Here is a 24,455-nt window from a genome sequence, read left to right on the forward strand (position 1 = left end):
ATGGGGGCTCTGCATTTTTTGTAGCAGTTTGTGGCGTTGCTGAGAGCAAACCCAAATAAAAACGTGGCGGCTCTTAATAAGGACCCTTAAATCAAGAGTGAAGGGACTGCTAGGGGGGGTCGCACCCTCGAGCCCCCTAACCCCCCCAGCCCAAACAACCCTTTTTCTTTTTGCCAGACCCTCTGCTGTTTCCCAGAAGTCCTCCTCCGCTCCTCGCAGGGTAACAAGTCAGATGCTAATTGCCCACCGCCTCCAACCTTCCCGCCCTACACAGCCCAGCTGGACCCCTCGCCGGGTGTTAGTACATCTAACATAAAGCTCAAGGAGGAAGGAAACCCAATCCCTGTGTGAAAAGTTGGATCAATGTGATGGGATGATGACCCCTTTTCAGAAAACTACAGTAAAAACAGAGCCCCCTTGCTCTCTCACTCTTTTCCTCTCTTTCCTACATCCTTAGCTCTGCAGTGCTGTCGTCCCTCACTCTGCTCTGAACTCAACTTGTGCCCAACGCCATACTAGCTAGCTCTCTCCTGCTCTTCACCCAGCTGCTGCCATATAAGGTGCCAGTCTGCGGCACAGGCAGTGTACAGGCTACCCTTGGCAGCGTCTGATAGCTGAGGGAGAGAAAGAGGGAGAGGCCTATTGAGGTCTGGTACGCTACATGAACAAAAGTATGTGAACACCTGCTCGTCGAACATCTCATTCCAAACTCATGGGCATTAATATGGAGTTTGTCCACCTTTTGCTATAACAGCCTATGTTCTCTGGGACGGCTTTCCACTAGATGTTGGAACATTGCTGCGTAGACTTGCTTCCGTTCAGCCGCGAGCATTAGTGAGGTCGGGCACTGATGTTGGGCGATTAGGCCTGACTTGCAGTTGGCGTTCCAATTGATCCCACAGGTGTTCGATGGAGTTGAGGTCAGGGTTCTTCCACACCGATCTCGACAAACCATTTCTGTATGGACCTCTCTTTGTGCACTGGGGCATTGTCATGCTGAAACAAGAAAGGGCCTTCCCTGACCTGTTACCGCGAAGTTGGAAGCACAGAATCGTCTAGAATGGCATTGTATGCTGTAGCTTTAATATTTCCCTTCACTGGAACTAAGGGGCCAACCCAAACCTTAAAAACAGCCCCAGACCATTATTCCTCCTCCACTGAACTTTACAGTTGGCACTATGCATTGGAGCAGGTAGTGTTCTGTTGGCATCCACAAAACCCAGATTCGTCCGTCGGACTGCCAGATGGTGAAGCATGATTCACTACTCCAGAGTCCATTGGCGTGAGCTTTACACCACTCCAGCTGACACTTGGTATTGCGCATGGTGATTTTAGGCTTGTGTGCGGCTGCTCGGCCATGGAAACCCATTTCATGAAGCTCCCGACGAACAGTTCTTGTGCTGACATTGCTTCCAGAGGCAGTTTGGAACTCCGTAGTGACTGTTGCAACGCAGGACAGACGATTTTTACGCACTTCAGCACTCTGTGGTCCCATTCTGTGAGCTTGTGTGGCCTACCACTTCGCGGCTGAGCCGTTGTTTCTCCTACATGTTTCCACTTCACAATAACAGCACTTACAGTTGACTGGGGCAGCTCTAGCAGGGCAGACATTTGACCAACTGACTTGTTGGCAAGGTGGCATCCTATGACTGTGCCACGTTGAAAGTCACTGAGCTCTTCAGTAAGGCCGTTCTACTGCCAATGTTTGTTTATGGAGATTACATGGCTGTGTGCTCAATTTTATACTTGTCAGCAACGGGTGTGGCTGAAATGGCAGAATCCAGTCATTTGAAGGGCTGTGCACAATTTTGTGTATATAGTGTGTCTCTTGATATGCCCCTCTCCCCAACCCCATTTAAAATATTTCAGTTGTAAGCATGTTGTCATAAAACACTCCTCCACACGGCCGAGGCCCTGCTTTGAAGGTTTACTTTCTTGAAGCCTTGACATGTATAAAACCCTTAACACTTAAACACAGATTACAAAATGTCTTCAACACACTCTACATTGCACTATGCAGATTACAAACAGAGCTCTGAGCTTTTTTTATATTCAGCTTATAGCTAAGCTCTATATCGGTGTCACCTTGTGCCTGAGTAGTCCTTGCATATATATATATATATATATATATATATATATATATATATATATATATATATATATATATATATATATATATATATATATATATATATATATATATATATATATATAAAATCTCTTCACGCTCATATTTCACTGGGTTGCATGAATAGAACTGAGAGCAGTGCATCAATTGAAAGTTAGGTCCCACCTAACATTAATCAATTGCTTCATTGTGCTCCCTAAATTTCACGAGTTCCATAAGAGTGAGCGTTATCATCCAGTGTCAAGCTAGCTGCTTCATGCGTGTCCAGTGACTGCTTCAACAAAGTTTGAACGTTCTGTTGGGTGGTGCACATCTGCAAGTAGGCGTATACGATACATGAAAAGAGTGTGAACAAATCTCCCCCCCCCCCATGTCAGTTTTCCAAGCTTCAAGTTCAGCAAGAAAAAGATGCTGTGTCTGATTTACTAGACCTTCTTGACGCCAGATGTTGCCCTAGGTACCACAGGTATCCTGCCTCATGCCAGGCACGTCCAACTGAACTCGTTCCCAGGGTTTTCCTTTGGCACAGATCGGCCTTGAGCTGCTGCCCAGATCCTCAATGACTTACCCTCTGGGAGTCTTATCAATCTCTCAATAAGTGCTCCAAGATACCCAGCACCTTTTGACTGTGCCCACTCTTATCTCTACACACTTGTGCCAGGAGATCTTGTGTGTGTCCGGATTGCTGATGTGCTCTAAAGGGGCATACACGGGGCTTATGTATTATTCTTTTTTCTTTTTCGGTCTCCCACAATGCCCTTTTGCCTCTTTTTGAAGTATTTTGGATGTGTGCTGCTTCTCTCTGCTTGGGGGCTAAGCAGTGCCAAGCTGAGGATCTCGATCATGACATTGTTTCTTTCCCCCCTGTGAGTGATGTTTTTTCCAAGGCTGCTTGCTCGCTTAATCTGCGTCAATGCGACGCTAACGTCACAGACATGATTCCAAATGGATTAGAACGTCCAGGAGGTTCGATTTGAGAATGTATAAAAGCAAGTTTCTCTGGGTTCCCGTCCAACGAGTTCTAGACAGGTTAGAAGGGGAAACATCTGCTCGCCAGGCCTATGACCTCAGTGAGGACAGAATTCCTGCTCTGGTCCCCTCCACCTTGTTTTTCCGTACCCTTCGTAATCGCCTCACCCCCCCCCCCCCCCCCCCCCATCTGTGTTGACGTTGTTACAAGATTGATGTTCAGCACTGGCAAACTGTGTACAAAGACTCCTGTTGCCCTTTCTTGACCAACTTGAGCAAGTGCAGCTCTGCCCGATATAGCCAATTTTAATTTTGTTATTTTTTATTTTTATTGTATTTTTGTAATTTTTGTAAATGTATTTATTTAGTTTTTTTTTTTTTTTAAATAAGGTTACTATTATGGAAAGGTTGCTCTCCTCAGACTCCACTGCCTTACAATGCAGCACACGTTTGTTCAGATAAATGAGGTGAAGTGTATTTATTCCAAGTAAACGGTCATTTCTGCTGTAGAAAAAAACGGCTATGTTTGGACCCAAAAGAAACCACAAGATGGGAGCCTTCCTTTGCCTACCCCACATCTATTTTTATCACCAGGAGCTATTTTAGGTTTCCCACTCCGACTGTTGCGTTTGTGTATGTATGTATGTATGTATGTATGTATGTATGTATGTATGTATGTATGTATGTATGTATGTATATATATAAGTCAGCCTGACCAAATCCCTCTCAATATATATATTGAGAGGGATTTGGTCAGGCTGACTGTTTCTTTTACAGGAGGTATAATGGGCCCTTTAATGATTGGGGGTGGTAGGGGGGAGGAGCAGGCAGTTTAGGCTAAATGCAGCTCAGACATGAAGAGGTCAGCAGAGAATCCTTTCTGTGAAAGAGGGTTTGCCACAGTTCTAGGAGTTGAGCTCTTGTCATTGTTTATCAGTACCCTGTGTGCTAAGAGCATGATACCTCATACAGGATCGAATTGTTCTATAACTGTTGCAGATGTCAATATCAATCACAGGCTTTTTGCCAGCAGAAGCTAGCGGAGTTCGAGTAAAATCTCTTATCACGCTATGAATGTTGGATAATGCTTTATATTTGCATGTGGTTTTTACTCCAGACCACAAGTTTTCGTTTACACGTTTGTCACCTGACCATAGCGAAAGGCATCTTGTGCACCTGAACCTCAATGACACCCGTTAGCAGAATTCTAAAAATACTCCCAAAGATTTCAGATGAGCGCTGTGATGTTAGCGAGGGCCAGAAGGGAGGAGGGGGGTGGTATTTGGAGTCTTGCTGTGTGTTGTCCTGGGGCCCTGTGTGTGTGGTACAGTTGGGCAGAGTGCTCTCAGCATTTTGATTTATACCCTCCGCCAGCTGTTCAGAGGGCCTAATCGACTTTAAAATACACAAACCCTCTCATACTCTAATTCAAATCAAATTTTATTTGTCACATGCCCCAAATACAACAGGTGTAGATCTTACAGTAAACTGCTTACGTCACAAGCCTTAACCAACAATGAAGTTAAGAAAAATTACCTACAAAATAAATAAAAGTCACAAATAATTAAATAGCAGCAGTAAAATAACAATAGCGAGGCTATATACAGGGGGTACCGGTACAGAGTCGATGTGCGGGGGGCACCGGTTAGTCGAGGAATTTGTGCACATGCATAACTCTCAAGTGAAGATTTGCCCAAGACCGCTACAAGGATGGAACACTACAGAGCCCCGAGAGACTTTAATCAGTTAAATCATGGAACACTCTTCTTGAGGCCAGGGTAGGGTTTTAAAAACACTACATTTAGGACAGGAGTACTTCAGATCCTGTTCCACGAATATTAAAAGGTTGTGGTAGACAACTGTTGCCATTTATTTGGTGTGAGTATAATTTAGGCACTCGGAGAATAGTCCTAGAAAGATGGTTCTCTGGCCGGAGTGCTTGGTATGTTGGATACCAGAATCAGACTGTGCTGCAGCCTCCTGGCACGTTTTAGAGATTCTGGCAACACAGAGATCCACCGTTTTAAATGACATCAATGACGATCGTAGTGGCGGTCAGAGGAAGGCAGATTTGTGCACTGGGGGCAGTTAAAGAGGAGAGAAGGCAGTTCCTATGTATCCTGTCCTGTTTTCCTTTCCCAGGGTGAGAGCTGCTCTAACACACAACTGAATCTATTACCCTGATGGTAACCATGGCACTGTCAAACGGGCCCAGTGTCCCGGGCACTCGCCCCAGTCACACAAATGGCTCATCCATAACTGTCCCATGACATAGGGCCTCACCGAGCCAGCCAGCCAATAGCAGGAGTTGGAGTGTTTTTGGTTGTTGCCAGAAACTAGCCCACTCTTCTGGTTTGATCTGGTCACAGCAAATGTCAACGTAGGCCCCTGTTGAGGGATTGCAATTTGCCAGATTGCAGATCTGTGTACTGGAATGTTTGGCGTGTGTTTGTAGATGTTTTGTTTCTCTGCATTTGTGTGTCGCATCTTTAACAGTCTTTCTTGGTGACGGCAAAGCATTGTGCCGAGCACACAGATGTTTCGTTGAGAGGCGGGTATCAGTGGAGAGGAGCTAAGGAGGGGAAGGGAGCCAAGTTCCAGTGTGTTGTGTTTTTGAGGCACATTGAGAGTGGCAACTTGCTGTCCCGTAAATGAGATTAGGGCATTTTACTCGCCCCAGCTCTCTTCTCCTCTGTGAGCGCAACACAATAAATAAAAAGAGGGGGGTTCACAGAACAAAATACTGTTTTCTTAAGTTGGCACATTGTTCTGAAAGACATACACGCCCATACTTTTTGTTTGTGCTGGCCACAGAGTTGAAAGGAAGGCATATTTGTTGTATTTTGAAATTGAGCATTTTGATTAGGATTCTGGAGTATATTGGTTGCAACAAACTGTACAGAAGACACTTTTCTATTCAAATAAATGGAGGCCTTTTGCCTGCATCCTTTCCTACAAAGTATCCACTCTCCAGATAGCTGAAGGACAATGCTGGTGCTTCACAAACAACAAACACTGGAAGTTAAGGAAAGTTATGGTCTCTTCAGGTTGCGACCTTTATCAAGATTGAAACCTCACTGACATGTGGCAGAGTGCTTTTCAGGTTAGAGGACAAGCTCATGTTTCTCCATCAATACTTCAGAGGCTGAACTCACAATGCCTGAATGGGAACTTTAAGTCATCCATGTTCTGGTGGAGTTTTTGTCATCCGCGTTCATCGGCCAAATACAATGCCTACGCAGATGGCTTTTGTTTTTCTATTTGCACAGCACATGTTCGAACGACGTTCTGTGGCTTTACTTTGACAACGTTGGTATTAACACTAGAGCAGCTAAACAATGTCAGTCCCATCTTGTTTGACTCTACCACAATCTGAATATACATGTAGTGTACAAAACATTAAGAACACCTTTCTAAAATTAACTTACACCACCGCTTTTGTCCTCAGAACAGACTCAGTTCGTCAGGGCATGGACTCTACGAGTTGTCGAAAGCGTTCCACAGGGATGCTGGCCCAATGCTTCCCACAGATGTCATGTTGGCTGGATGTCGTTTGGGTGGTGGACCACCACCATAACCCATGCAAAGGCACTTAAGTATTTTTGTCTTGCAAAATCCATGTCTCTATTGTCTCAAGGCTTTAAAGTCCTTCTTTAAATTCCTTCCTTCATCTACACTGATTGAAGGGGATTTAACAAGTGACGTCAATAAGGGATCATAGCTTTCACCTGGAATCACCAGGTCAGTCTATATCATGGAAAGTTCATAATGTTTTGTACACTTAGTGTACCTTGTTTATTCAGATTGGTGTCTCATTGTTTAACCATGTGGCCTTTACGAATAGTGAATTATTGAATTTGGCCCACTACGAGCCCATGTACATTCCTCTTATGACAAATGATGACACCACCACGCTCTCTGTAATGTTGTGTTTTGGAGTCAACCAGATCTGCCAAATTTGAATTTGTCACAGTGGAAAAGGGGCAGGACTACACATTGAGAACCCATTAAAATGCCTGCATTAGTGTCACTACATACTTAAAAGTGATGTTAAATCTGACAAATGTAACCACTAGAAGTCTGAGGTCAACATCTTGCTGATCTCTCTGGGGGCTTTTGGTTCCTCTAATGGGAGCACCTAGCTAGTACTTGGAAGGCTTGATACGAGCTCTACTTTGTAACATTGGCCTGTAACATTCCACACTGCAGTATACGGACTGAAACCAATCCTTCTTGACCTTTGACCCCCTAACCCTCACCTCCCCTTCCATCCTGAGTAGACTGCCCTCCTCAGTGACTGGTCTCCATCTCCACAGCGCTAACATGTTGGAAGCGTGTTCACAGTAAAGTAGGGCAGGAATGTTGGGGGGGGGGGGGTTGTGCCCTCTTCACGACTGTCTTGGTATGTTTGGACCATGATAGTTTGTTGGTGATGTGGACACCAAGGAACTTGACACTCTCGAACCGCTCCACTACAGCCCCGTCAATGTTAATGGGGGCCTGTTCGGCCTGCCTTTTACTGTAGTCCACGATCAGCTCCTTTTTGTCTTGCTCACATTAAAGGAGAGGTTGTTGTCCTGGCACCACACTGCCAGTTCTCTGACCACCTCCCTATAGGCTGTCTCATCGTTGTCGGTGTTCAGGCCTACCACTGTTGTGTCGTCAGCAAACTTAATGATGGTGTTGGAGTCGTGTTTGTCCACGCAGTCGTGGGTGAACAGGGAATACAGGAGGGGACTAAGTACACCCCCCCCCCCCCCCCCGAGGGGCCACAGTGTTAAGGATCAGTGTGGCAGACGTATTGTTGCCTACTCTTACCACCTGGGGGCGGCTCGTCAGGAAGTCCAGGATCCAGTTGCAGAGGGAGGTGTTTTGTCCCAGGATCCTTAGCTTAGTGACGAGCTTTGAGGGCACTATGGTGTTGAACGCTGTGCTGTAGTCAATGAATAGCATTGTCACGTAGGTGTTCCTTTTGTGAGAAAGGGTGGTGTGGAGTGTGATTGCATCATCTGTGGATCTGTTGGGTAAGGTATGCGAATTGGAGTGGGTCTAGGGTGCTGGTACCATCTGTTATGGTACCAACACCCAAACAAGGTCACCAAGGCCAAAAACAAAGACATGAACCCAGCATATGATCAAAAACAATCCCAAACTGAAATGACTGTCCCCTCCGTCTTCACTGTGGCTCAGTTGGTAGAGCATGGTGTTTGCAACGCTAGCAAGGTGTGTGCAACGCCAGGGTTGTGGGTTCGATTCCCACGGGGGGCCAGTAAAAAAAAAAAAAAAAAAATCCAAAATGCATGAAATGTATGCATTCACTACTGTAAGTCGCTCTGGATAAGAGCGTTTGCTAAATGACTAAAATGTAAATGACTGCAGTGATTATTTTATTATGATTTGAAAAAAAATGTCATGTGTTTTTAAATGTAGTTTAATTCCTTCCTGATTCCTGGCTTAGGACAGCATCATTCATTGGCCAGTCTCTGTGGTTCTCAATCATAAATATGGTGTATTTTTATCAGCCCTGACTTTAGCAGACATGCCATACATAGAGAATGTCATGTGTTTGGATATTATGCTCTTGGGTTCTCCATGGATGGGGAAAGTGGCTGTCTCAATACCACGTTTCCTTAAAGGGCCACACCCATTGTGCATGTTCCTGAATGTACTGTGCAGTATTTATCAATGGCTAATAATGTATGTGACCTGTGTCTGGGCTGAAGTGGATGTATGTAGATTTGGAATCTACTATGAATTTATTACGTTTGGGTACAAGATGCGTTTAACACGTGTCCCCTTGCAAGGTACTGTCCTGAGAACACGGTCAGCAAGTGAGGGACTAAAACCAGATTCATTGGAGCTAAATCTCTGGAGCAAATCTATTTTTAACCTGTAATTACATGAGACAATGGAGGCACTTGGCCCCTAATGCCCCATTTTAGTCCCTCTGTTCCCAGAGCTCTCTTCCAGACAGGCCAAGCTGCAATGTCCCTTCCCCTCCAGAGAGGATCTCTGCTCTGCCTGGGAGTTTGATCAAGTCATTAAGTAGCTGCCTGGGCTCAAGCCTCCCTCCCTGTCACAAGGCCTCTGCTGTCCTGTCCTCTCTGGGAGGCCACAGACAGACTCTGGATAACTTGATTAGTCTTTCGTTCTCTCTCGCAAAGCGCTCTCTCCCACCCCTCACAGAGAAATAATATATCTAGCTGGTCTGCCATAATATAATAGACATTAGATCTAGCTGGTCTGCCATAATATAATAGACATTAGATCTAGCTGGTCTGCCATAATATAATATACATTAGATCTAGCTGGTCTGCCATAATATAATAGACATTAGATCTAGCTGGTCTGCCATAATATAATAGACATTAGATCTAGCTGGTCTGCCATAATATAATAGACATTAGATCTAGCTGGTCTGCCGTAATATAGTAGAGAAATAGTATTACCACCCATTGTGACCTCATTGACTTGGGGTTTCTCGTTATAGTAACTCTATTTCTATGGTCCCTCATGCCCCTAGAGAAGGGGTGACTGGAGCTTAAGTGGTAGAGCCTACCACACCACCCACTTACACATGACGTCATAGGTTATGAGTGATGGGTATTATCTGTTGCAAAGTACTTTGATGTTTCCCACTCACATCCAAGTGTGTGTGTGTGGAATGTTTTACACTCATATAGTTCAAAGATGTCTATTTTTTTTACAGAAAGCCTGAAAGGCTTTTTATGTTAATGTTGAAAGTTAAAGGACTTTTTTTTTACGTTTCAGGCCTATATACTCATGTAAATTGTGTTTTTACAGTAATTTGATACTTCTATCGCCCAGTCAATGTGTATAACTCAGCGTGGTGTTTTTTCTCCTTGTTTCACAGGCCGAGTTCTCAGAGATCAACCTGGCTTCGTACATGAACACTGGGTGTATGATTGATATGCAGGCCATAAGAGGAGGAACCAAAGTGGTCAGGTAAGGTAACAAATAGATGGAGGTAAAGAGAGCGACCCCTGTATGTCAGTCAATAGTTCTGTCCCGACGCATTTGCCCACACATCTTCAGTCTGCCTCAGTGGGTCCGGACAATGGCTCCAGTTATTCCCTTCAACAGCCATCAGCTACATTGTAGTAGTGTGTGTGTGTGCATTTGCTTTCAGTCACAAAAAAGGGATGTCACAATAGATGATGGAGCCGGTGGGAAATTATATGACAAGGACTGGCTATTACTGTCATGCAAAAAATGTCTGTGAATACCTCTGAAAAGAAGTTCAGCATCGAAAGCACCCAACCTTTTTACCTCTGTATCCTTCCTCCCAGCTCAAAACACTACTTCTTAGAGTTCCAGAATTCCCTCCTCAATTTTGCTCTGTGTTCCATACTGTAGCAAGATTCCAAAATGGAAAAGTCTTCACACTACTTCTTTACATACCAACTTCTTCCTCCGTGGGCTGCAGTGGAGCTGTGTTTATGGTAGTTTGGGAGTTGACGTCACCACCTGCCTATCTCTTCCTTCATGTAGCAGGGTTTAAGGTCCTGATTTAGTAAATTAGATCAGCTAATGAGGTGCATGCTGCTGTGGAGCGTCAGACCACGGCTTGTTTCGCAGCCTTCTGGGGAATGCACTAGCCTGGTTCCAGATCTGTTTGTGCTGTCTTGCCTCCTTCATAACATTGATCTGGGACCAGGCTAGTAATGTACTACTCGGCTCTATGCTGGCATCACCACAATACTTTATCGCTATAATGAATGTTGTTTTTCTTGTATACACATAATCTGAAAAAACAACCTACAGGGTTGGATCTGGCAGTCGTACAGGAAATGTTAAGGAAACGTTCTGGCCTTGTGTAGTTTTGAAGTTAAGTCAAGGATACACAGTGGCTAGAATAGACGGGTTGTAGTGTTGTGTAGCTTGTTGTCTGGGAGGTGGATGCCTGCCTGGCTGTCCATCACTGAGGTTATTGTATTGCGTGCCTGCATTATGTAGTCAATTCCCATGGATTAACTGCAATAGAGTCAATGCCCACATAAAAAAATACTACAGTAATTACTATAGAATTCTGTAGAATTCTATACTTCACACTATGGCAAACCCCAATTAGTCGACTGGTTGATTTATTTTAGTAGAGCTGTGAGCGCGTGTGTGTCAGTCAAAAGTTTGGACACACCTACATTCAAAGGTTTTTCTTTATTTTTACTGTTTTCTACATGCATAAATAACTCATGGAATCATGAAGTAACCAAAAACGTGTTATAAAATATATTTTGATTTGTTTGTGTGATTCTTCAAAGTAGCCACCCTTTGCCTTGATGGCAACTTTGCACACTCTTGGCATTCTCTTAACCAGCTTCATGAGGTAGTCACCTGGAATGCATTTCAGTTAACAGGTGAGCCTTGTTAAAAGTTAATTTGTGGAATTGCTTTCCTTTTTAATGTGTTTGACCCAATCAGTTGTGTTGTGACAAGGTAGGGGTGGTATACAAAATATGGTCTTTTACCAAATGGGGCTAAGTCCATATTATGCCAAGAACAGCTCAAATAAGCAAAGAGAAACGACAGTCCATTACTTTCAGACATGAAGGTCAGTCAATCCGGAACAGTTCAAGAACGTTGAAAGTTTCTTCAGTCGCAAAAACCATCAAGCGCTATGATGAAACTGGCTCCCATGAGGACCACCACAGGAAAGGAAGACCCAGAGTTACCTCTGCTGCAGAGGATAAGTTCACTAGAGTTATCAGTCTCAGAAATTGAAGCCCAAATAAATGCTTCAGAGTTCAAGTAACAGACACATCTCACATCATAGGCCGTCATTGTAAATATGAATTTGTTCTTGTTGGTGGGATTTGGAGGATGATGGAGGCAACAGGGGAAAAAGCCTCAGATCCACAATGTTCCTTCCACCAGGTGGCTGATGAGATATGTTGGCACGACTGCCATATTGCATCTCCATCCAAAGCCCTTGCTTGGAAGTATACTTCGCCAGACTGCCAAGAACCTTGCCCTCATCCAGGCCAAGGTGATGAGACACCGTAGTGATGACACCATAGGCCTTGTTGATCTCTGCACCAGACAGGATGCTCTTGCCAGCATACTTGGGGTCCAACATGTACGCTGTGGCGTGTATGGGCTTCAGGCAGAAGTCTTCACGCTTTCTGATGCATTTCAGAACTGCAGTTTCCTCTGCTTGGAGCAACAGTGAAGTGGGCAGGGCAGTACGGATTTCTTCTCTTACATCTGCAAGCAGAGTCTGAACATCAGACAGGATGGCATTGTCTCCCTCAATCCGTGCAATGGCTACTGCTATAGGTTTCAGGCTGCTTACCACTCTCTCCCAAAATACATAATCCAGGAGGATCCTCTTGATGGGGCTGTCTATATCGGCAGACTGTGATATGGCCATTTCTTGGAGAGACTCCTTCCCCTCCAGGAGACTGTCAAACATAATGACAACACCACCCCAATGGGTGTTGCTGGGCAGCTTCAATGTGGTGCTCTTATTCTTCTCACTTTGTTTGGTGAGGTAGATTGCTGCTATAACTTGATGCTTCACATACCTAACCATTTCCTTGGCTCTCTTGTAGAGTGTATCCATTGTTTTCAGTGCCATGATGTCCTTGAGGAGCAGATTGAATGCATGAGCAGCACTGCCAATTGGTGTGATGTGAGGGTAGACCAAGCAGCCTTCATGTTCGCAGCATTGTCTGTCACCAGTGCAAATACCTTCTGTGGTCCAAGGTCATTGATGACTGCCTTCAGCTCATCTGCAATGTAGAGAGCGGTGTGTCTGTTCCTTGTCTGTGCTCTTGTCGAATGCTGGTTGAGGGGTGGAGATGATGTAGTTCATTATTTCTTGCCCACGAACATTCGACCACCCATCAGTGATGCTTGGAATAGTCTGCTTTCTCTATTTGCTTGACCTTCACTTGAACTCTGAACTCCGAATCCATCAAATGAGTAGATAAAGCATGTCTGGTTGGAGGGGTGTATGCTGGGTGAAGAACATTCAGAAATCTCTTCCAATACACATTGCCTGTGAGCATCAGAGGTGAACAAGTTGCGTACACAGCTCGAGCAAGACACTCATCAGCATTTCTGTGACTATGTTCCTCCATTGAGTTAAAAAAACCTTCTGATTCCAGGAGGACCATGAGCTGTTGCTATCGATAAGGTGTCTGATTCATAGTTTTGACCTCGAATAGAAGTAGAGGGACTTTTGTCAGAGGTCGCTTGTTGTAAGCGCTGAGGGAACTTTATGCACATGGCCAGATTATTCTGCATCTTTGTTGCATTCTTCACATATGATTTGGCACAGTATTTGCAGATGTACACAGCTTTTCCTTCTACATTAGCTGCAGTGAAATGTCTCCATACATCAGATGGTGCCCGTGGCATTTTCCTGTAAAGATTAGAAAAGAAATGAGTAAAAAAAAAAAATGTACAGATAAATAGTTAAGCACTTCAATTTAACAACTCCTTTGTAAGATAAATGTTTTAAAATGAAACGTGTATGGAAAGAGGTGAATTAACACTCAGTTAGCAAGCTGATACCCACATGGTAGCAAAATCTAACTAGCAGAAATTGTTAATAAGTTAGAAATGATTTAAACACACTTTGCTGTAGACTACTATTCACTAGTTAACATAAAAGTATATAAAATATATTCACCCCACCCAGTGTTGTAATCAAAACTTACCAGAAAGCATGTCATCCTTGGCTCACAGTGTAGTAGTGTGGGCTCAATGGCATATCATTAGTGTGAAAGATCTTGCGAATCGGCTGTACATGTGATGGAAGAATGCACTGTGCATGCAGAGGGTTACAATTCCATTGAATTGGAGATAGTTTAACCAAAATATGACACAAGACCTAGAATTGCCTTATGTGTAACCCACAAAGGTTCACTGTTATAAGCTAATTTTTTTTTGATGAATTTAAGCAAAATTCCCCAAATTCCAGAGCGTAACTTCCCATGGAATATTGCCGGAAAAATTCCGGAAATGCACCAGAAAGTTTCCGACCGTATCATTTCAAACCCAAGAAACACCAGCGATGGACATCAGACCGGTGGAAATCTGTCCTTTGGTCCGATGAGTCCAAATTGAGATTTTTCGATTCAAACCGCCGTGTCTTTGTGAGACGCAGAGTAGGTGAACTGATGATCTCCGCATGTGTGGTTCCCACCATGAAACATGGATTAGTTGTGGGGGTGCTTTGCTGGTGACACTGTCAGTGATTTATTTAGAATTCAAGGCATACTTAACCAGCATGGCTACCACAGCTTTCTGCAGCGATATGCCATCCCATCTGGGTTGCGCTTAGTGGGACTATCATTTGTTTTTCAGCGGGACAATGACCCAACACCTCCAGGCTGTATAAGGGCTATTTGACCAAGGAGAGTGATGGAGTGCTGCATCAGATGACCTGACCTCCACAATCACCTGACCTCAACCCAATTGAGATGGTTTGGGATGAGTTGGACCGCAGAGTGAAGGAAAAGCAGCCAACAAGTGCTCAACATATGTGAGAACTGTTTCAAGTCTGTTGGAAAAGCATTCCAGGTGAAGCTGGTTGAGACATTGCCAAGAGTGTGCAAAGCTGTCAAGGCAAAGGGTGGCTACTTTGAAGATTATCAAATTATAAAGTGTATTTTGATTTGTAACTTTTTTTTGGTGATTACATGATTCTTATGTGTTATTTCATAGTATTGATGTCTTCACTATTATTCTACAATGTAGAAAATAGTACAAATTAAGAAAAACCCTTGAATGAGTGTGTCCAAACTTTTGACCTGTACTCTATACTTGTGCCCATATCAGTGAACTAATCAATTGCGGAGGGCTAAACTAAATGCCAATGTGTGCTTGATTCGAAAATGTGATCGGCGGCTCCATATGGAGGGTGTGACGCAATTGCGGAGCCTCCAGAGGCCAAATCGATCTCCGTACCGTATCGCCATGCGCCTCCCAAATGTTGTAACAATGCGAAGGGCTCTGTATAGCTCCATATTGCCATGATTGGTTGATGGTAGGTTGGGGCGGTACATCCTGTATTAACACAAACTCACTTACTTGACAACAGCTCTGCACTGCTCCGAGAAGAATGAATGACCTGATATCACCGTAAATACTGCATGGCCAATGCGGACATTGGATTGACCATGCGCCCAGATGCACATCTCTCTCCCGCCAATTTGTGCACATTTTATTGTTTCATAACTTCATTTCGTGACTTGTTTGTTTTTATTTTTGGTGTATCAATTCCCCATTACATATATCACCAGTAATACATTTACCTTTAATTCCTATCATTTCTAATCTACAATTTTTGTTACTTTGGTTATGGTAAGTCTTCCCCTTCTCATAGAAGTACGCCTATAGGCTACTTGGCCTGTTCACAAACGTAGGCAAATGTAATGTACTTATGTCGGGATCTGATTAGTGTTTCTGATTTGGCTAATGAGCTTTGGAGCTTCTCAGAGTAGTGTTTTCTTCACCTCAAACAGCAAGCAAACAAAGTGATTTACATCCATTGAGAATGACAGTAGTTCCTCAATGTATTTGAAAAATCTTTCCAGCTCTCTCCCTTTCAATAACAACTCAGTGTGAAAGGGTAAAATGTCATGCTCTGATCCAATGGAAATGTCATAAAATAGGACTGCCAGATTTACTTGTCAATGTTTGACTTAGACTGAAATAGGTTCCAGTACTGAGAGGATCTGCAGAGAAGAATGGAAGAAACTCCCCAAATACAGGTGTTCTAAGATCGTAGCATCAAACCCAAGAAGACACAAGGCTGTAATCGCTGCCACAGTTGCTTCAAAAAAGTACTGAGTAAAAGGTCTGATTTTACTTATGTAAATGTACATTTCAGTTTTTTTCTATACATTTGCAAAAATTTCTAAAAACCTGTTTTTGCTTTGTCATTATGGGGTCTTGTGTGTAGATCTATTTTTTTTGAATAAGTAACAAAATGTGAAAAGTCAAGGTCTGAATACTTTCTGAATGCACTGTATACTAAAGTTAACTGTAAATTCTGCAGTTGAGTCTGCAAAAACACTACAGTGAATACTACAGTTTTTATTCCATAGTATTTCTTTTCATGTGGGTGGTGAGTCAATGGTGGGAAAATGTAGAGAACTTCATTAAGATATGGCTGTTGTCCTTTGCTTGACACACGTTCCCCTATGCCATACAGTAGTATAGCTTATCACTGCCTACTCAGGATTTAGTACAGTCTATAAGCGATTCTGTATTGGTGCCTAAGCTAGGCTAATAATGACTACTTATGAAAATGTTCCATTTTATTCTTAGCCTGAAGACTAAATGAAAACAAATCTTACAAATCCTATATGCTTTGAGACACATTCCTAAAGATAACCATATCGGATAAACGGCATGTTTCCTAAGGACCTCAGATTAAAGGCATTATGTTTTATAACATAAATTGTGTGTGACGTGTACTGTACATGTGAGTAGTTGGTTCGCACGGCTCAAACGGCTCTCTGTGTCCGTGCGTGAGTGTCCTGGTCAGTTTATAGGGATCCTTCTGTTCTGTCCGTGCAGGGCTGCATAAAGAAGGGCCGTTCAGCATTCTGACCTTTGACATCCGGCTACGGGTGCGCTCCCTAAACACTTCCCCACCTCACCTCTACTGGCCTATCAAGGCAGCACACTTTCTCACAGTTCTGTGGTTTCAGACTTGTTTATCCAAGTGGAACTTCTTAGGACTGCATGTTTTTCGCTTGTTTGTCATATTTCAACTAAATTGTGACAAGTGCACTATTAATTACCCTGCCGGTTTTGATGCGGCCGACGCATATGTAACTGCACATGCACTTATATGGGAGCACAAACAACTTTTACGTTTTGATTTTAAAGAAGTATAACGTGAAGATACAAACTTTTTGTACATGACTTCGTCCTCCTATGATGACATTAGTAGGACCTGCTGTTACTGGCTATTAGAAGAATTAGAGTGGTTCTGCCCTTGTTATTTTCTGCCATGGAGTAGAGGCAGGCAGGTTTTTGAGCATATATGGTGCGTTCTCGTTCGTGCAAGAGTCGCGTCCAAAACGTGCCGTCACCGTTTTTTGGGTTTTCTTTTGCTATTTCTGCCAAAACCCTCCAGCCCAGCTGCTGCACTTTAACTTGAAGCAGAAACACTGGTCTGGCAAAATGTTTCACGATTATAGCAATGGAGCATGATTAGCCACAGCAAAAGGACTCCGATCAGCTCAGCCAAAGGTTTCTTCTCCACAGTCCTGCTCCTCCTGTGATGAATGAACTGAAATCCAATCAGGTAGGTGATTAGGGTAATGGTAAACAGCATCCTGCCCAGCCATGCTGGCAGCGATACACTGTGATGTGAATGAGTAAATGCTTGTCTGCCTGGACTGGGCGATTTTTCAATATGGCTGCTTGTTTACCGGTTATGTGCATACAATGAGAACACCCCCACTCACACTATAGGTGCTGGATTAGGCCAAGTGAAGGACAGTTATAGAGGGCAGGATCGCTCATACTGTTTGACAGCTCCCAGAGACCTCACTATGCCTGTCTTATCTGGCTTGGGGTCCCTCAGGGTTGCGTAAGTACCCAGCTGTGTTTAGAGGGCAAAGTACTTTTCATCCATGCCAAGGACAACTTTGGCATGTTTTGGCAAAGCGATTACTAGTGTATAAGAGTGTGGTTTTGTTAGAGCTACCACGGGACTAGATCAGGTTGACCGTTGTGCTGTCGGTCATTCACCCTTAGTTACCTTGATATCCATTCGTGTTAGAAGATGACCAATTACATATATTTTGAAACAATAACAAGTAGCAGGACAGGAATTGTTAACAATGTTCAGACAGAAGTAATGCTCATAAAATGGGGCTGAATGGCTTTTTTTTTTTTGAAAACGCTATATCCACAATTGTTTCACAATTTTGTTTTTTCCCTCATTATTGCTTATGGTTACTTTCGTGTGTGTAAAATATAACTTTAAATATATTTTAGATTTGTCTGATTTTATTTGTATAAACTTTCTTACGAAAAGCTATATCCATTGTTGAGCTGGAATGAAATATTTGAATGTTATCTCACAATGAATGCACTTACTGTAGCATCTGCTAAATTACTAAAATGTCAAGTGTAAGTGTTTTACATACAGATCTCATATTACTGTATTGAATTAGAATATAATTTGTACATTATTTTATAAATGTTATAATTATTTGTTACATTTGACTGTGTAAAACCTAGCACTACTACTTAATTTCTCTGATCGTAAGGCGAATGTATACCATTAAGCAAAAAAACGTTGAAACCAAGTGATTTTAAACAAATGCATGTCTGTCAATGAACAACCCTATGCCATGATTAGATGGTGAAACACACCGTTCTCTTTCATAATTTCTATAAACAATTAAAGCTCATTTACAAATGTTTGTGAAAATGGATATATAGCGTTTTGGAATTTAAACTCTTCAATTGAACACAGTAAGTTCCTCCATAGCTGGAGACTTGTGGATTTCACTGTCCTTGAACACTTCGAGACAAGAACAAATTGTCTCTGTAGATTTGGTATTGATTTACATAGTGTACATATAATGCTCACCTGCTTTTACATGCATGTTCATGCATGGTGTAGCGCCAAGACCTAAACTGAATGCCAATGCACCATGCTTATCCAGAGCCATACTATTTTGTAGCAGACCGGCAGTGGAAGGGAGTCCCTAACCCTGTCATGGTTGACTGCAGGGCCCCCCCCTCCCTCTGCATTCCTCTCTGTCCTCACCCCCCCCCAGACCTGCAGTCAGTCTCACAGATGGCGCAGGGATATTGCATTAGCAGATATTTGTATGTTATTCTTTTTCTAATTCTCTATCCCATAAACTACCATAACCAGCCCTACCCAGCCAGGGAGGGTTGAACCTCTGAGTCCTGAGGCACATGTAGTGTGACAGGGCCTGGCTCTCCTTAGATTACTGAACCAAAACCAACCACAGAGGTTTTATGTCACCTAAACACACACTCACTCTGTACACATACACAGATTCACACATATGAAGTAGCGTGTACCTTAAATGTACATCAAATCGACCCCATAATTGAGACCGGCATGTCATGCGGTCACAAACACAATTGAATCACTTTTTTTCTCCCCCCACTCAAGACCCTTGCTACTGTACTTCAATCAGAACTTCTAATACCTCAGACGGGTTAGTCTTATAACATAGCAAATGAATCCAGCTCACAGACACACGCTGAAGTCAGGCATGTGCTTAACAAGCCTGAGGATGCTTTCCCCCAAAAGCACCACCACCAGGCTTTAATACAAATACTATACAGCTCAGAATTAGGCCTGATGCCAATTCGGTAATGTTTTCTTGAATTCAAATTGTCCCTCTAAACCACTCTAACTCATAACACAAATTTCCCTAATGTTTTGTACACTCAGTGTATGTCTTGTGTTTTCTAGCCAGGGTAGGAGTATTCACCATTTCTCTGACCCTCTGTGCTCCTGAGGAGCGCTGCATGCGTTCCTCACTGGACCATGGCCAGAGCAGTGGTCTTTACTGGCAGGCTCTACCACATGACTGCGCCACCGCCCATCATGGTCCTGAGCTGCAGCCAGGTCTGCCTGTGACCGTGACTGCTAGCTACAGTACAACCGCTCCCCTAGCTGCTCCGACTAGTCCAAATGGTCCATAACATGTTCCTCTCCCAAATGCATCTTTTACTGTGTTCATTCTCTCTCTCTCACTTCCCTCTTTTTCTTTGTAGTTATTAAAGACATGTTCCGGTACTTTGGTGACAAAGTATTTTTTTTAAACCTACCGCTTTGGAATGGAAACGTAGCCAGTTGTACAACTGAATGCATTAAACTGAAATGTGTCTTCCACATTTAACCCAACCTCTCTGAATCAGAGCGGCGCGGAGAGCTGCCTTTATCAACATCCACGTCTTCAGCGCCCAGGGAACAGATGTGTCAATGTGTAGTTCATACATGCATAGTCTATGAGCAGAATTAATTCCTTACCTCAATTAGCCACGAAATCCAGGACCTATATACTGGCTGTGTCAGAGGAAAGCCCCAAAAATTGTCAAAGCCTCCAGTCACCCAAGTCATAGATTGTTCTCTCTGCTACCGCATGGCAAGCGATACCGGAGCGCCAGGTCTAGGACCAAAAGGCTCCTTAACAGCTTCTGCCCCTAAGCCATAAGACTGCTGAACAATTAATCAAATGGCCACTCAGACTACTGTTATTTGCAGTTATTGTCTATGCATAGTCACTTTACTCCTACCTACATGTACAAATTACCTTGACTAACCTGTGCCACTGCACATTGACTCGGTACTGGTACTCCCTGTATATAGCGATTTTATTGTTACTTTTTATAATTTTTTACTCTAGTTTATTTGGTAAATGTTTTCATAACTCTCTTTCTTGAATTCCATTGTTGGTTAAAGGCTTGTAAGTAAGCGTTTCACGGTAAGGTCTACACGTTGTATTCTGCGCATGTTACAAAAAGTTTGATTTGAAATCCCTAGTTTGAAAGCGACCGTGTTCTTCTTGAAGCTGTGCCGCACCATTTTCCCTACATTTCCCCCCCACGAGTTCTAGCCAATGAGCTTCAGGCCCTCGCATTTGAATGACCGCTATCAAGAGACCTGCCTAGCGTTATCCAATGAAGTGGCAGGGCGGGCACAACGGCTCAGAGAGTTAGTGTGAGTGATGCTGCATTACTTTTTAGCCAGTAGTTCTAAAAGTAGCACTCACAAACCAAAAGTGGTACCTGAAAATGGTGTACTATGTATGTACCTCTCTCACACCCCCTGCTCTTTCACTCTCCCTTTCCCATTCTCCATCCATTCTTCAAAGCTGGTCTGGGCTTGGTGTGCGGCGATAACTGTCCCTTACGTATGTTCTCTGTAGACCTAACGGGTGCACAATAACACAATGTCCTCTTGTTCTGAGCAATGCGCTGCAGTCAACACGCGTGACCTTTGTGAGGTTGAGCCGTATTACCCTTATCAACCTGAGTCAGACAGATTGGATGGAGATTACTCTACCAGTGGACCTTTTGAGGCTGGCAAGAGGGCATTACAAGGATAAATGTACATGAATTGCAATTCAGAATAGATCTCCCAGAGGAGTCGATGAAAAGGTCAAAGATGTGGAAGATACATTTACTTAGCGAATAGAATGGCAGGCGATTGTCATGTTTGACTGGTTGCCCCCCTCCCCTGACATGCTTCAAGGTCTGATGAAAACAGCCATGGCCACAATGTGATTGTTTATCACGATGATAATATCCTACCTCCCTGCCCCAGTAGCACTGACTGCACACATGGGGACAATCTGCTCCCTGATTCAACACAGCACCAATACATGAAACGGCATCTACACTGAAAGCCCAATTACAGAAGGGGGTAAAGCCAAGTTCATTAATGCAAATGTTCCAATAAATCCTGTCCCACAGTTTGCTGCAATTTAAAGCAGTTGCCATGGTTACCATCAAAGCCAACTGAACTCTAACGCACTCCGAACATGCACCAGCAAGACGCCCAGTAGAAGTGACTGTGGCCTGGACTAGTGTGTGGAGGGAAACCTATCTGTTGTCTTTATAGCTCCCACTCTGCTCACCCCCTTTCCCTAAGGAACCCAATTCCATTTGGCTAATACAAAGCAGAACCTTCAATTCCACATAAATACAGCACATCCCTACCTCATCTCGGCATCATCATCTCCGTCCCCATTAAACATCCCATTATTGCAACACTGATGAACAATTTAAAGGGTGCATTAGCATATTGGCTGTGAAGTGATCACCACTGGGCCTGAGTGATTTGGGATCGTAAAGCACAAAATACATTTAATACACAGCTTTGATGTGATTCACAACCCACAGGGAGCATCATTCGGGCAGAAGGACTCCGATTTAGGAGACTGATAAAGTTAATGGCTGGAATAAGCGTGTTAATGCTGTAGCTTTATAGGGTAATGCTGCTATTAGCTGTAGCCTGGCTAAAAACAATCACATGATCACAACTTGCACTTCTATGCTAATGATGAGCAGTAAATAGGTTGTACAGATGGGTGCATACGCCTTCGGCTGCTCACATAAGCCGCTATTAGCCGTCTATCACAGTGCCATCCGTTTTGTCACCAAAGACCTCATACCACCCACCACTGCGACCTGTATGCTCTAGTCGGCTGGCCTTCGCTACATATTCGACGTCAGACCCACTGGCTCCAGGTCATCTATAAGTCTATGCTAGGTAAAGCGCCGCCTTATCTCAGCTCACTGGTCACCATAGCAGCACCTACCCGTAGCACGTGCTCCAGCAGGTATATTTCACTGGTCATCCCCAAAGCCAGCACTTACTTTGGTCGCCTTTCCTTACAGTTCTCTGCTGCCAGTGACTGGAATGAATTGCAAAAATCGCTGGAGACTTATTTCCCTCACTAACTTTGAACATCAGCTATCTGAGCAGTTAACCGATCACTCCAGCTGTAAATAGCCCACCCAATCTACCTACCTCATCCCAATATTGTAAGTGAAAGGGAAGTTATATTAAAACGATAAACCTGCTGCATCAGATACCAGTGCATGTGATGTGGGCACTTGGTATGACGTGGTGTGCGCAAGGTTTGTATCAGTCTGTCCCTCAATAAACAGATGCAGAAATAGATCGGCCCTTGGTCCAGCGCCACCTTGGCTGAGCAGTGAGCACAACAACATTTTAAAGAGAGCAGCTGTAGTCTTCGTGTCGCCGTGACCACGACAGCTCTCACTGATCCGCTGAGTCCTGAGTTGTGCCTCAGGTCATCTGTCCTACATAAGCAACACTTCCATGGCTCTGTGTGTGTGTGTGTGTGTGTGTGTGTGTGTGTGTGAGAGAGAGAGAGCGAGCCCAGTTGGTAAAGCATGGCGCTCGCAACACCAGGGTTGTGGGTTTTGATTCCCACCGGGGACCAGTACGAGAATGTATGCACTCATTCCTGTGAGTCGCTCTGGATACGAGCGTCTGCTAAATGACAATGTAAATATAGCAATCTCAACTCAATCAACACCAAGTACCTTTGCCAGAGGTTTCTAGACATTGATTCATTGAGAACAGCTGAAGTCCATTGCGAAATAACTTTCAGCAGCTTATCAAGCCGAAGCAATGACTTTAGACAGATGCATCAAAATGGTACCATTCACCAAACTGTAAATTACAATAATCGATCATTCCTAACAGTTGACAGCCATCTGACAGAGAACTTCATTTACATCCCTCAGCTCAGCCAGCACAGATCCATCCAAGATAGCCCATCTACCTGAATCTAAGCTGAATGAACCTTTTTGGGGAGAAAAAAAAAAGAAAGCATACCTGCCTTCAGTTAAAGAGTGGAATTTCCTCCCTCTTTATCTTAATCATAGCCAGATGTGATACAATCCTCCCGGGTCCCTGATGGGTTACTTGGCCCTGTTCCCAGAACAGTTTGTAATGAGAGGGATTAGGCTGCGTTTAATTGGATAGATGGTCAAAAAGATTAGCTTCTCTGACCAGCGTTCCTTTGTTCGCCCTCCTACGGCCTTTGAATAATGGAGCTTTTTTCCAACTTGTAAATAGTGAGCTGCATGTAATCTTAACCCGTTAATGCGGTGACAGATGCTATCGGTCTGTGCTCTGAGCAGTTACAGCTGCTGTGTTGGACTTTGGAAATGCTCTACGATGGCTACTGTCGTTATAGTTCGACTGCTTGAGGTCTGGAACTTGAGTGACAAAGTCAGTAATGAAGTACAGTATGCATGCACCAATCTTTACAGTAAATTACATTATTCTAAAGCTAAATTCGTATCAATATCCAGGTCTTTAAAATGCCCTACTGACAACAGGTTGGCTGTCTTTACAGTGTAATGCAGTGTCATCAGCAGTCCATGAGGCACACGTGGGACAGATGTTAGCTGACATTGATGCGTTCTTCCTGTTTGTATCAATGTTTTGTTAATCAGCGACGCAGATGATGTGAAAGTCAGGATGGTAGAATGTGCCCTTACTTTTACTTAACCTTGACATCAGGAATGAAGAATGTTGTTGGTTTCCGTTATCTCATGTCCCACTTTGTTTTGTCTTTCTCCAGATCCTTCAAGCCAGACTTTGTCCTGATTCGCCAGCATGCCTACAGCATGACTCCGGGTGAAGACTTCAGGAGCCTGGTGATTGGCCTTCAGTACGGGGGAGTCGCCAGCATCAACTCCCTGCTCTCCATCTACAACTTCTGCAGCAAACCCTGGGTGGTGCGTGATCATAACCTGCCTCCTTACCTCCTTTCCTCTCTCCATCACTCCCTCCATCTTAACCATAAAGACGAGGCCCTTAGCGGCAGCC

General features: G+C 43.7%; 1 protein-coding gene across 1 annotated transcript in view; it reads left to right on the forward strand.

The window, feature by feature from the left end:
• The window catches only part of LOC106609096 (synapsin-3), a 124,050-nt gene that overhangs the window by 21,373 nt on the left and 78,222 nt on the right, over positions 1-24,455 (forward strand). The window contains exons 4-5 of the mRNA XM_014207499.3: positions 9,972-10,063; positions 24,208-24,364. Coding sequence (XP_014062974.2) covers positions 9,972-10,063; positions 24,208-24,364 — 249 coding nt within the window. The remainder of the gene's footprint in view (positions 1-9,971; positions 10,064-24,207; positions 24,365-24,455) is intronic.

Source organism: Salmo salar, chromosome 07, assembly GCF_965601325.2.
Source record: "Salmo salar chromosome 07, fSalSal1, whole genome shotgun sequence".
NCBI classification, from domain to species: Eukaryota; Metazoa; Chordata; class Actinopteri; order Salmoniformes; family Salmonidae; genus Salmo; species Salmo salar.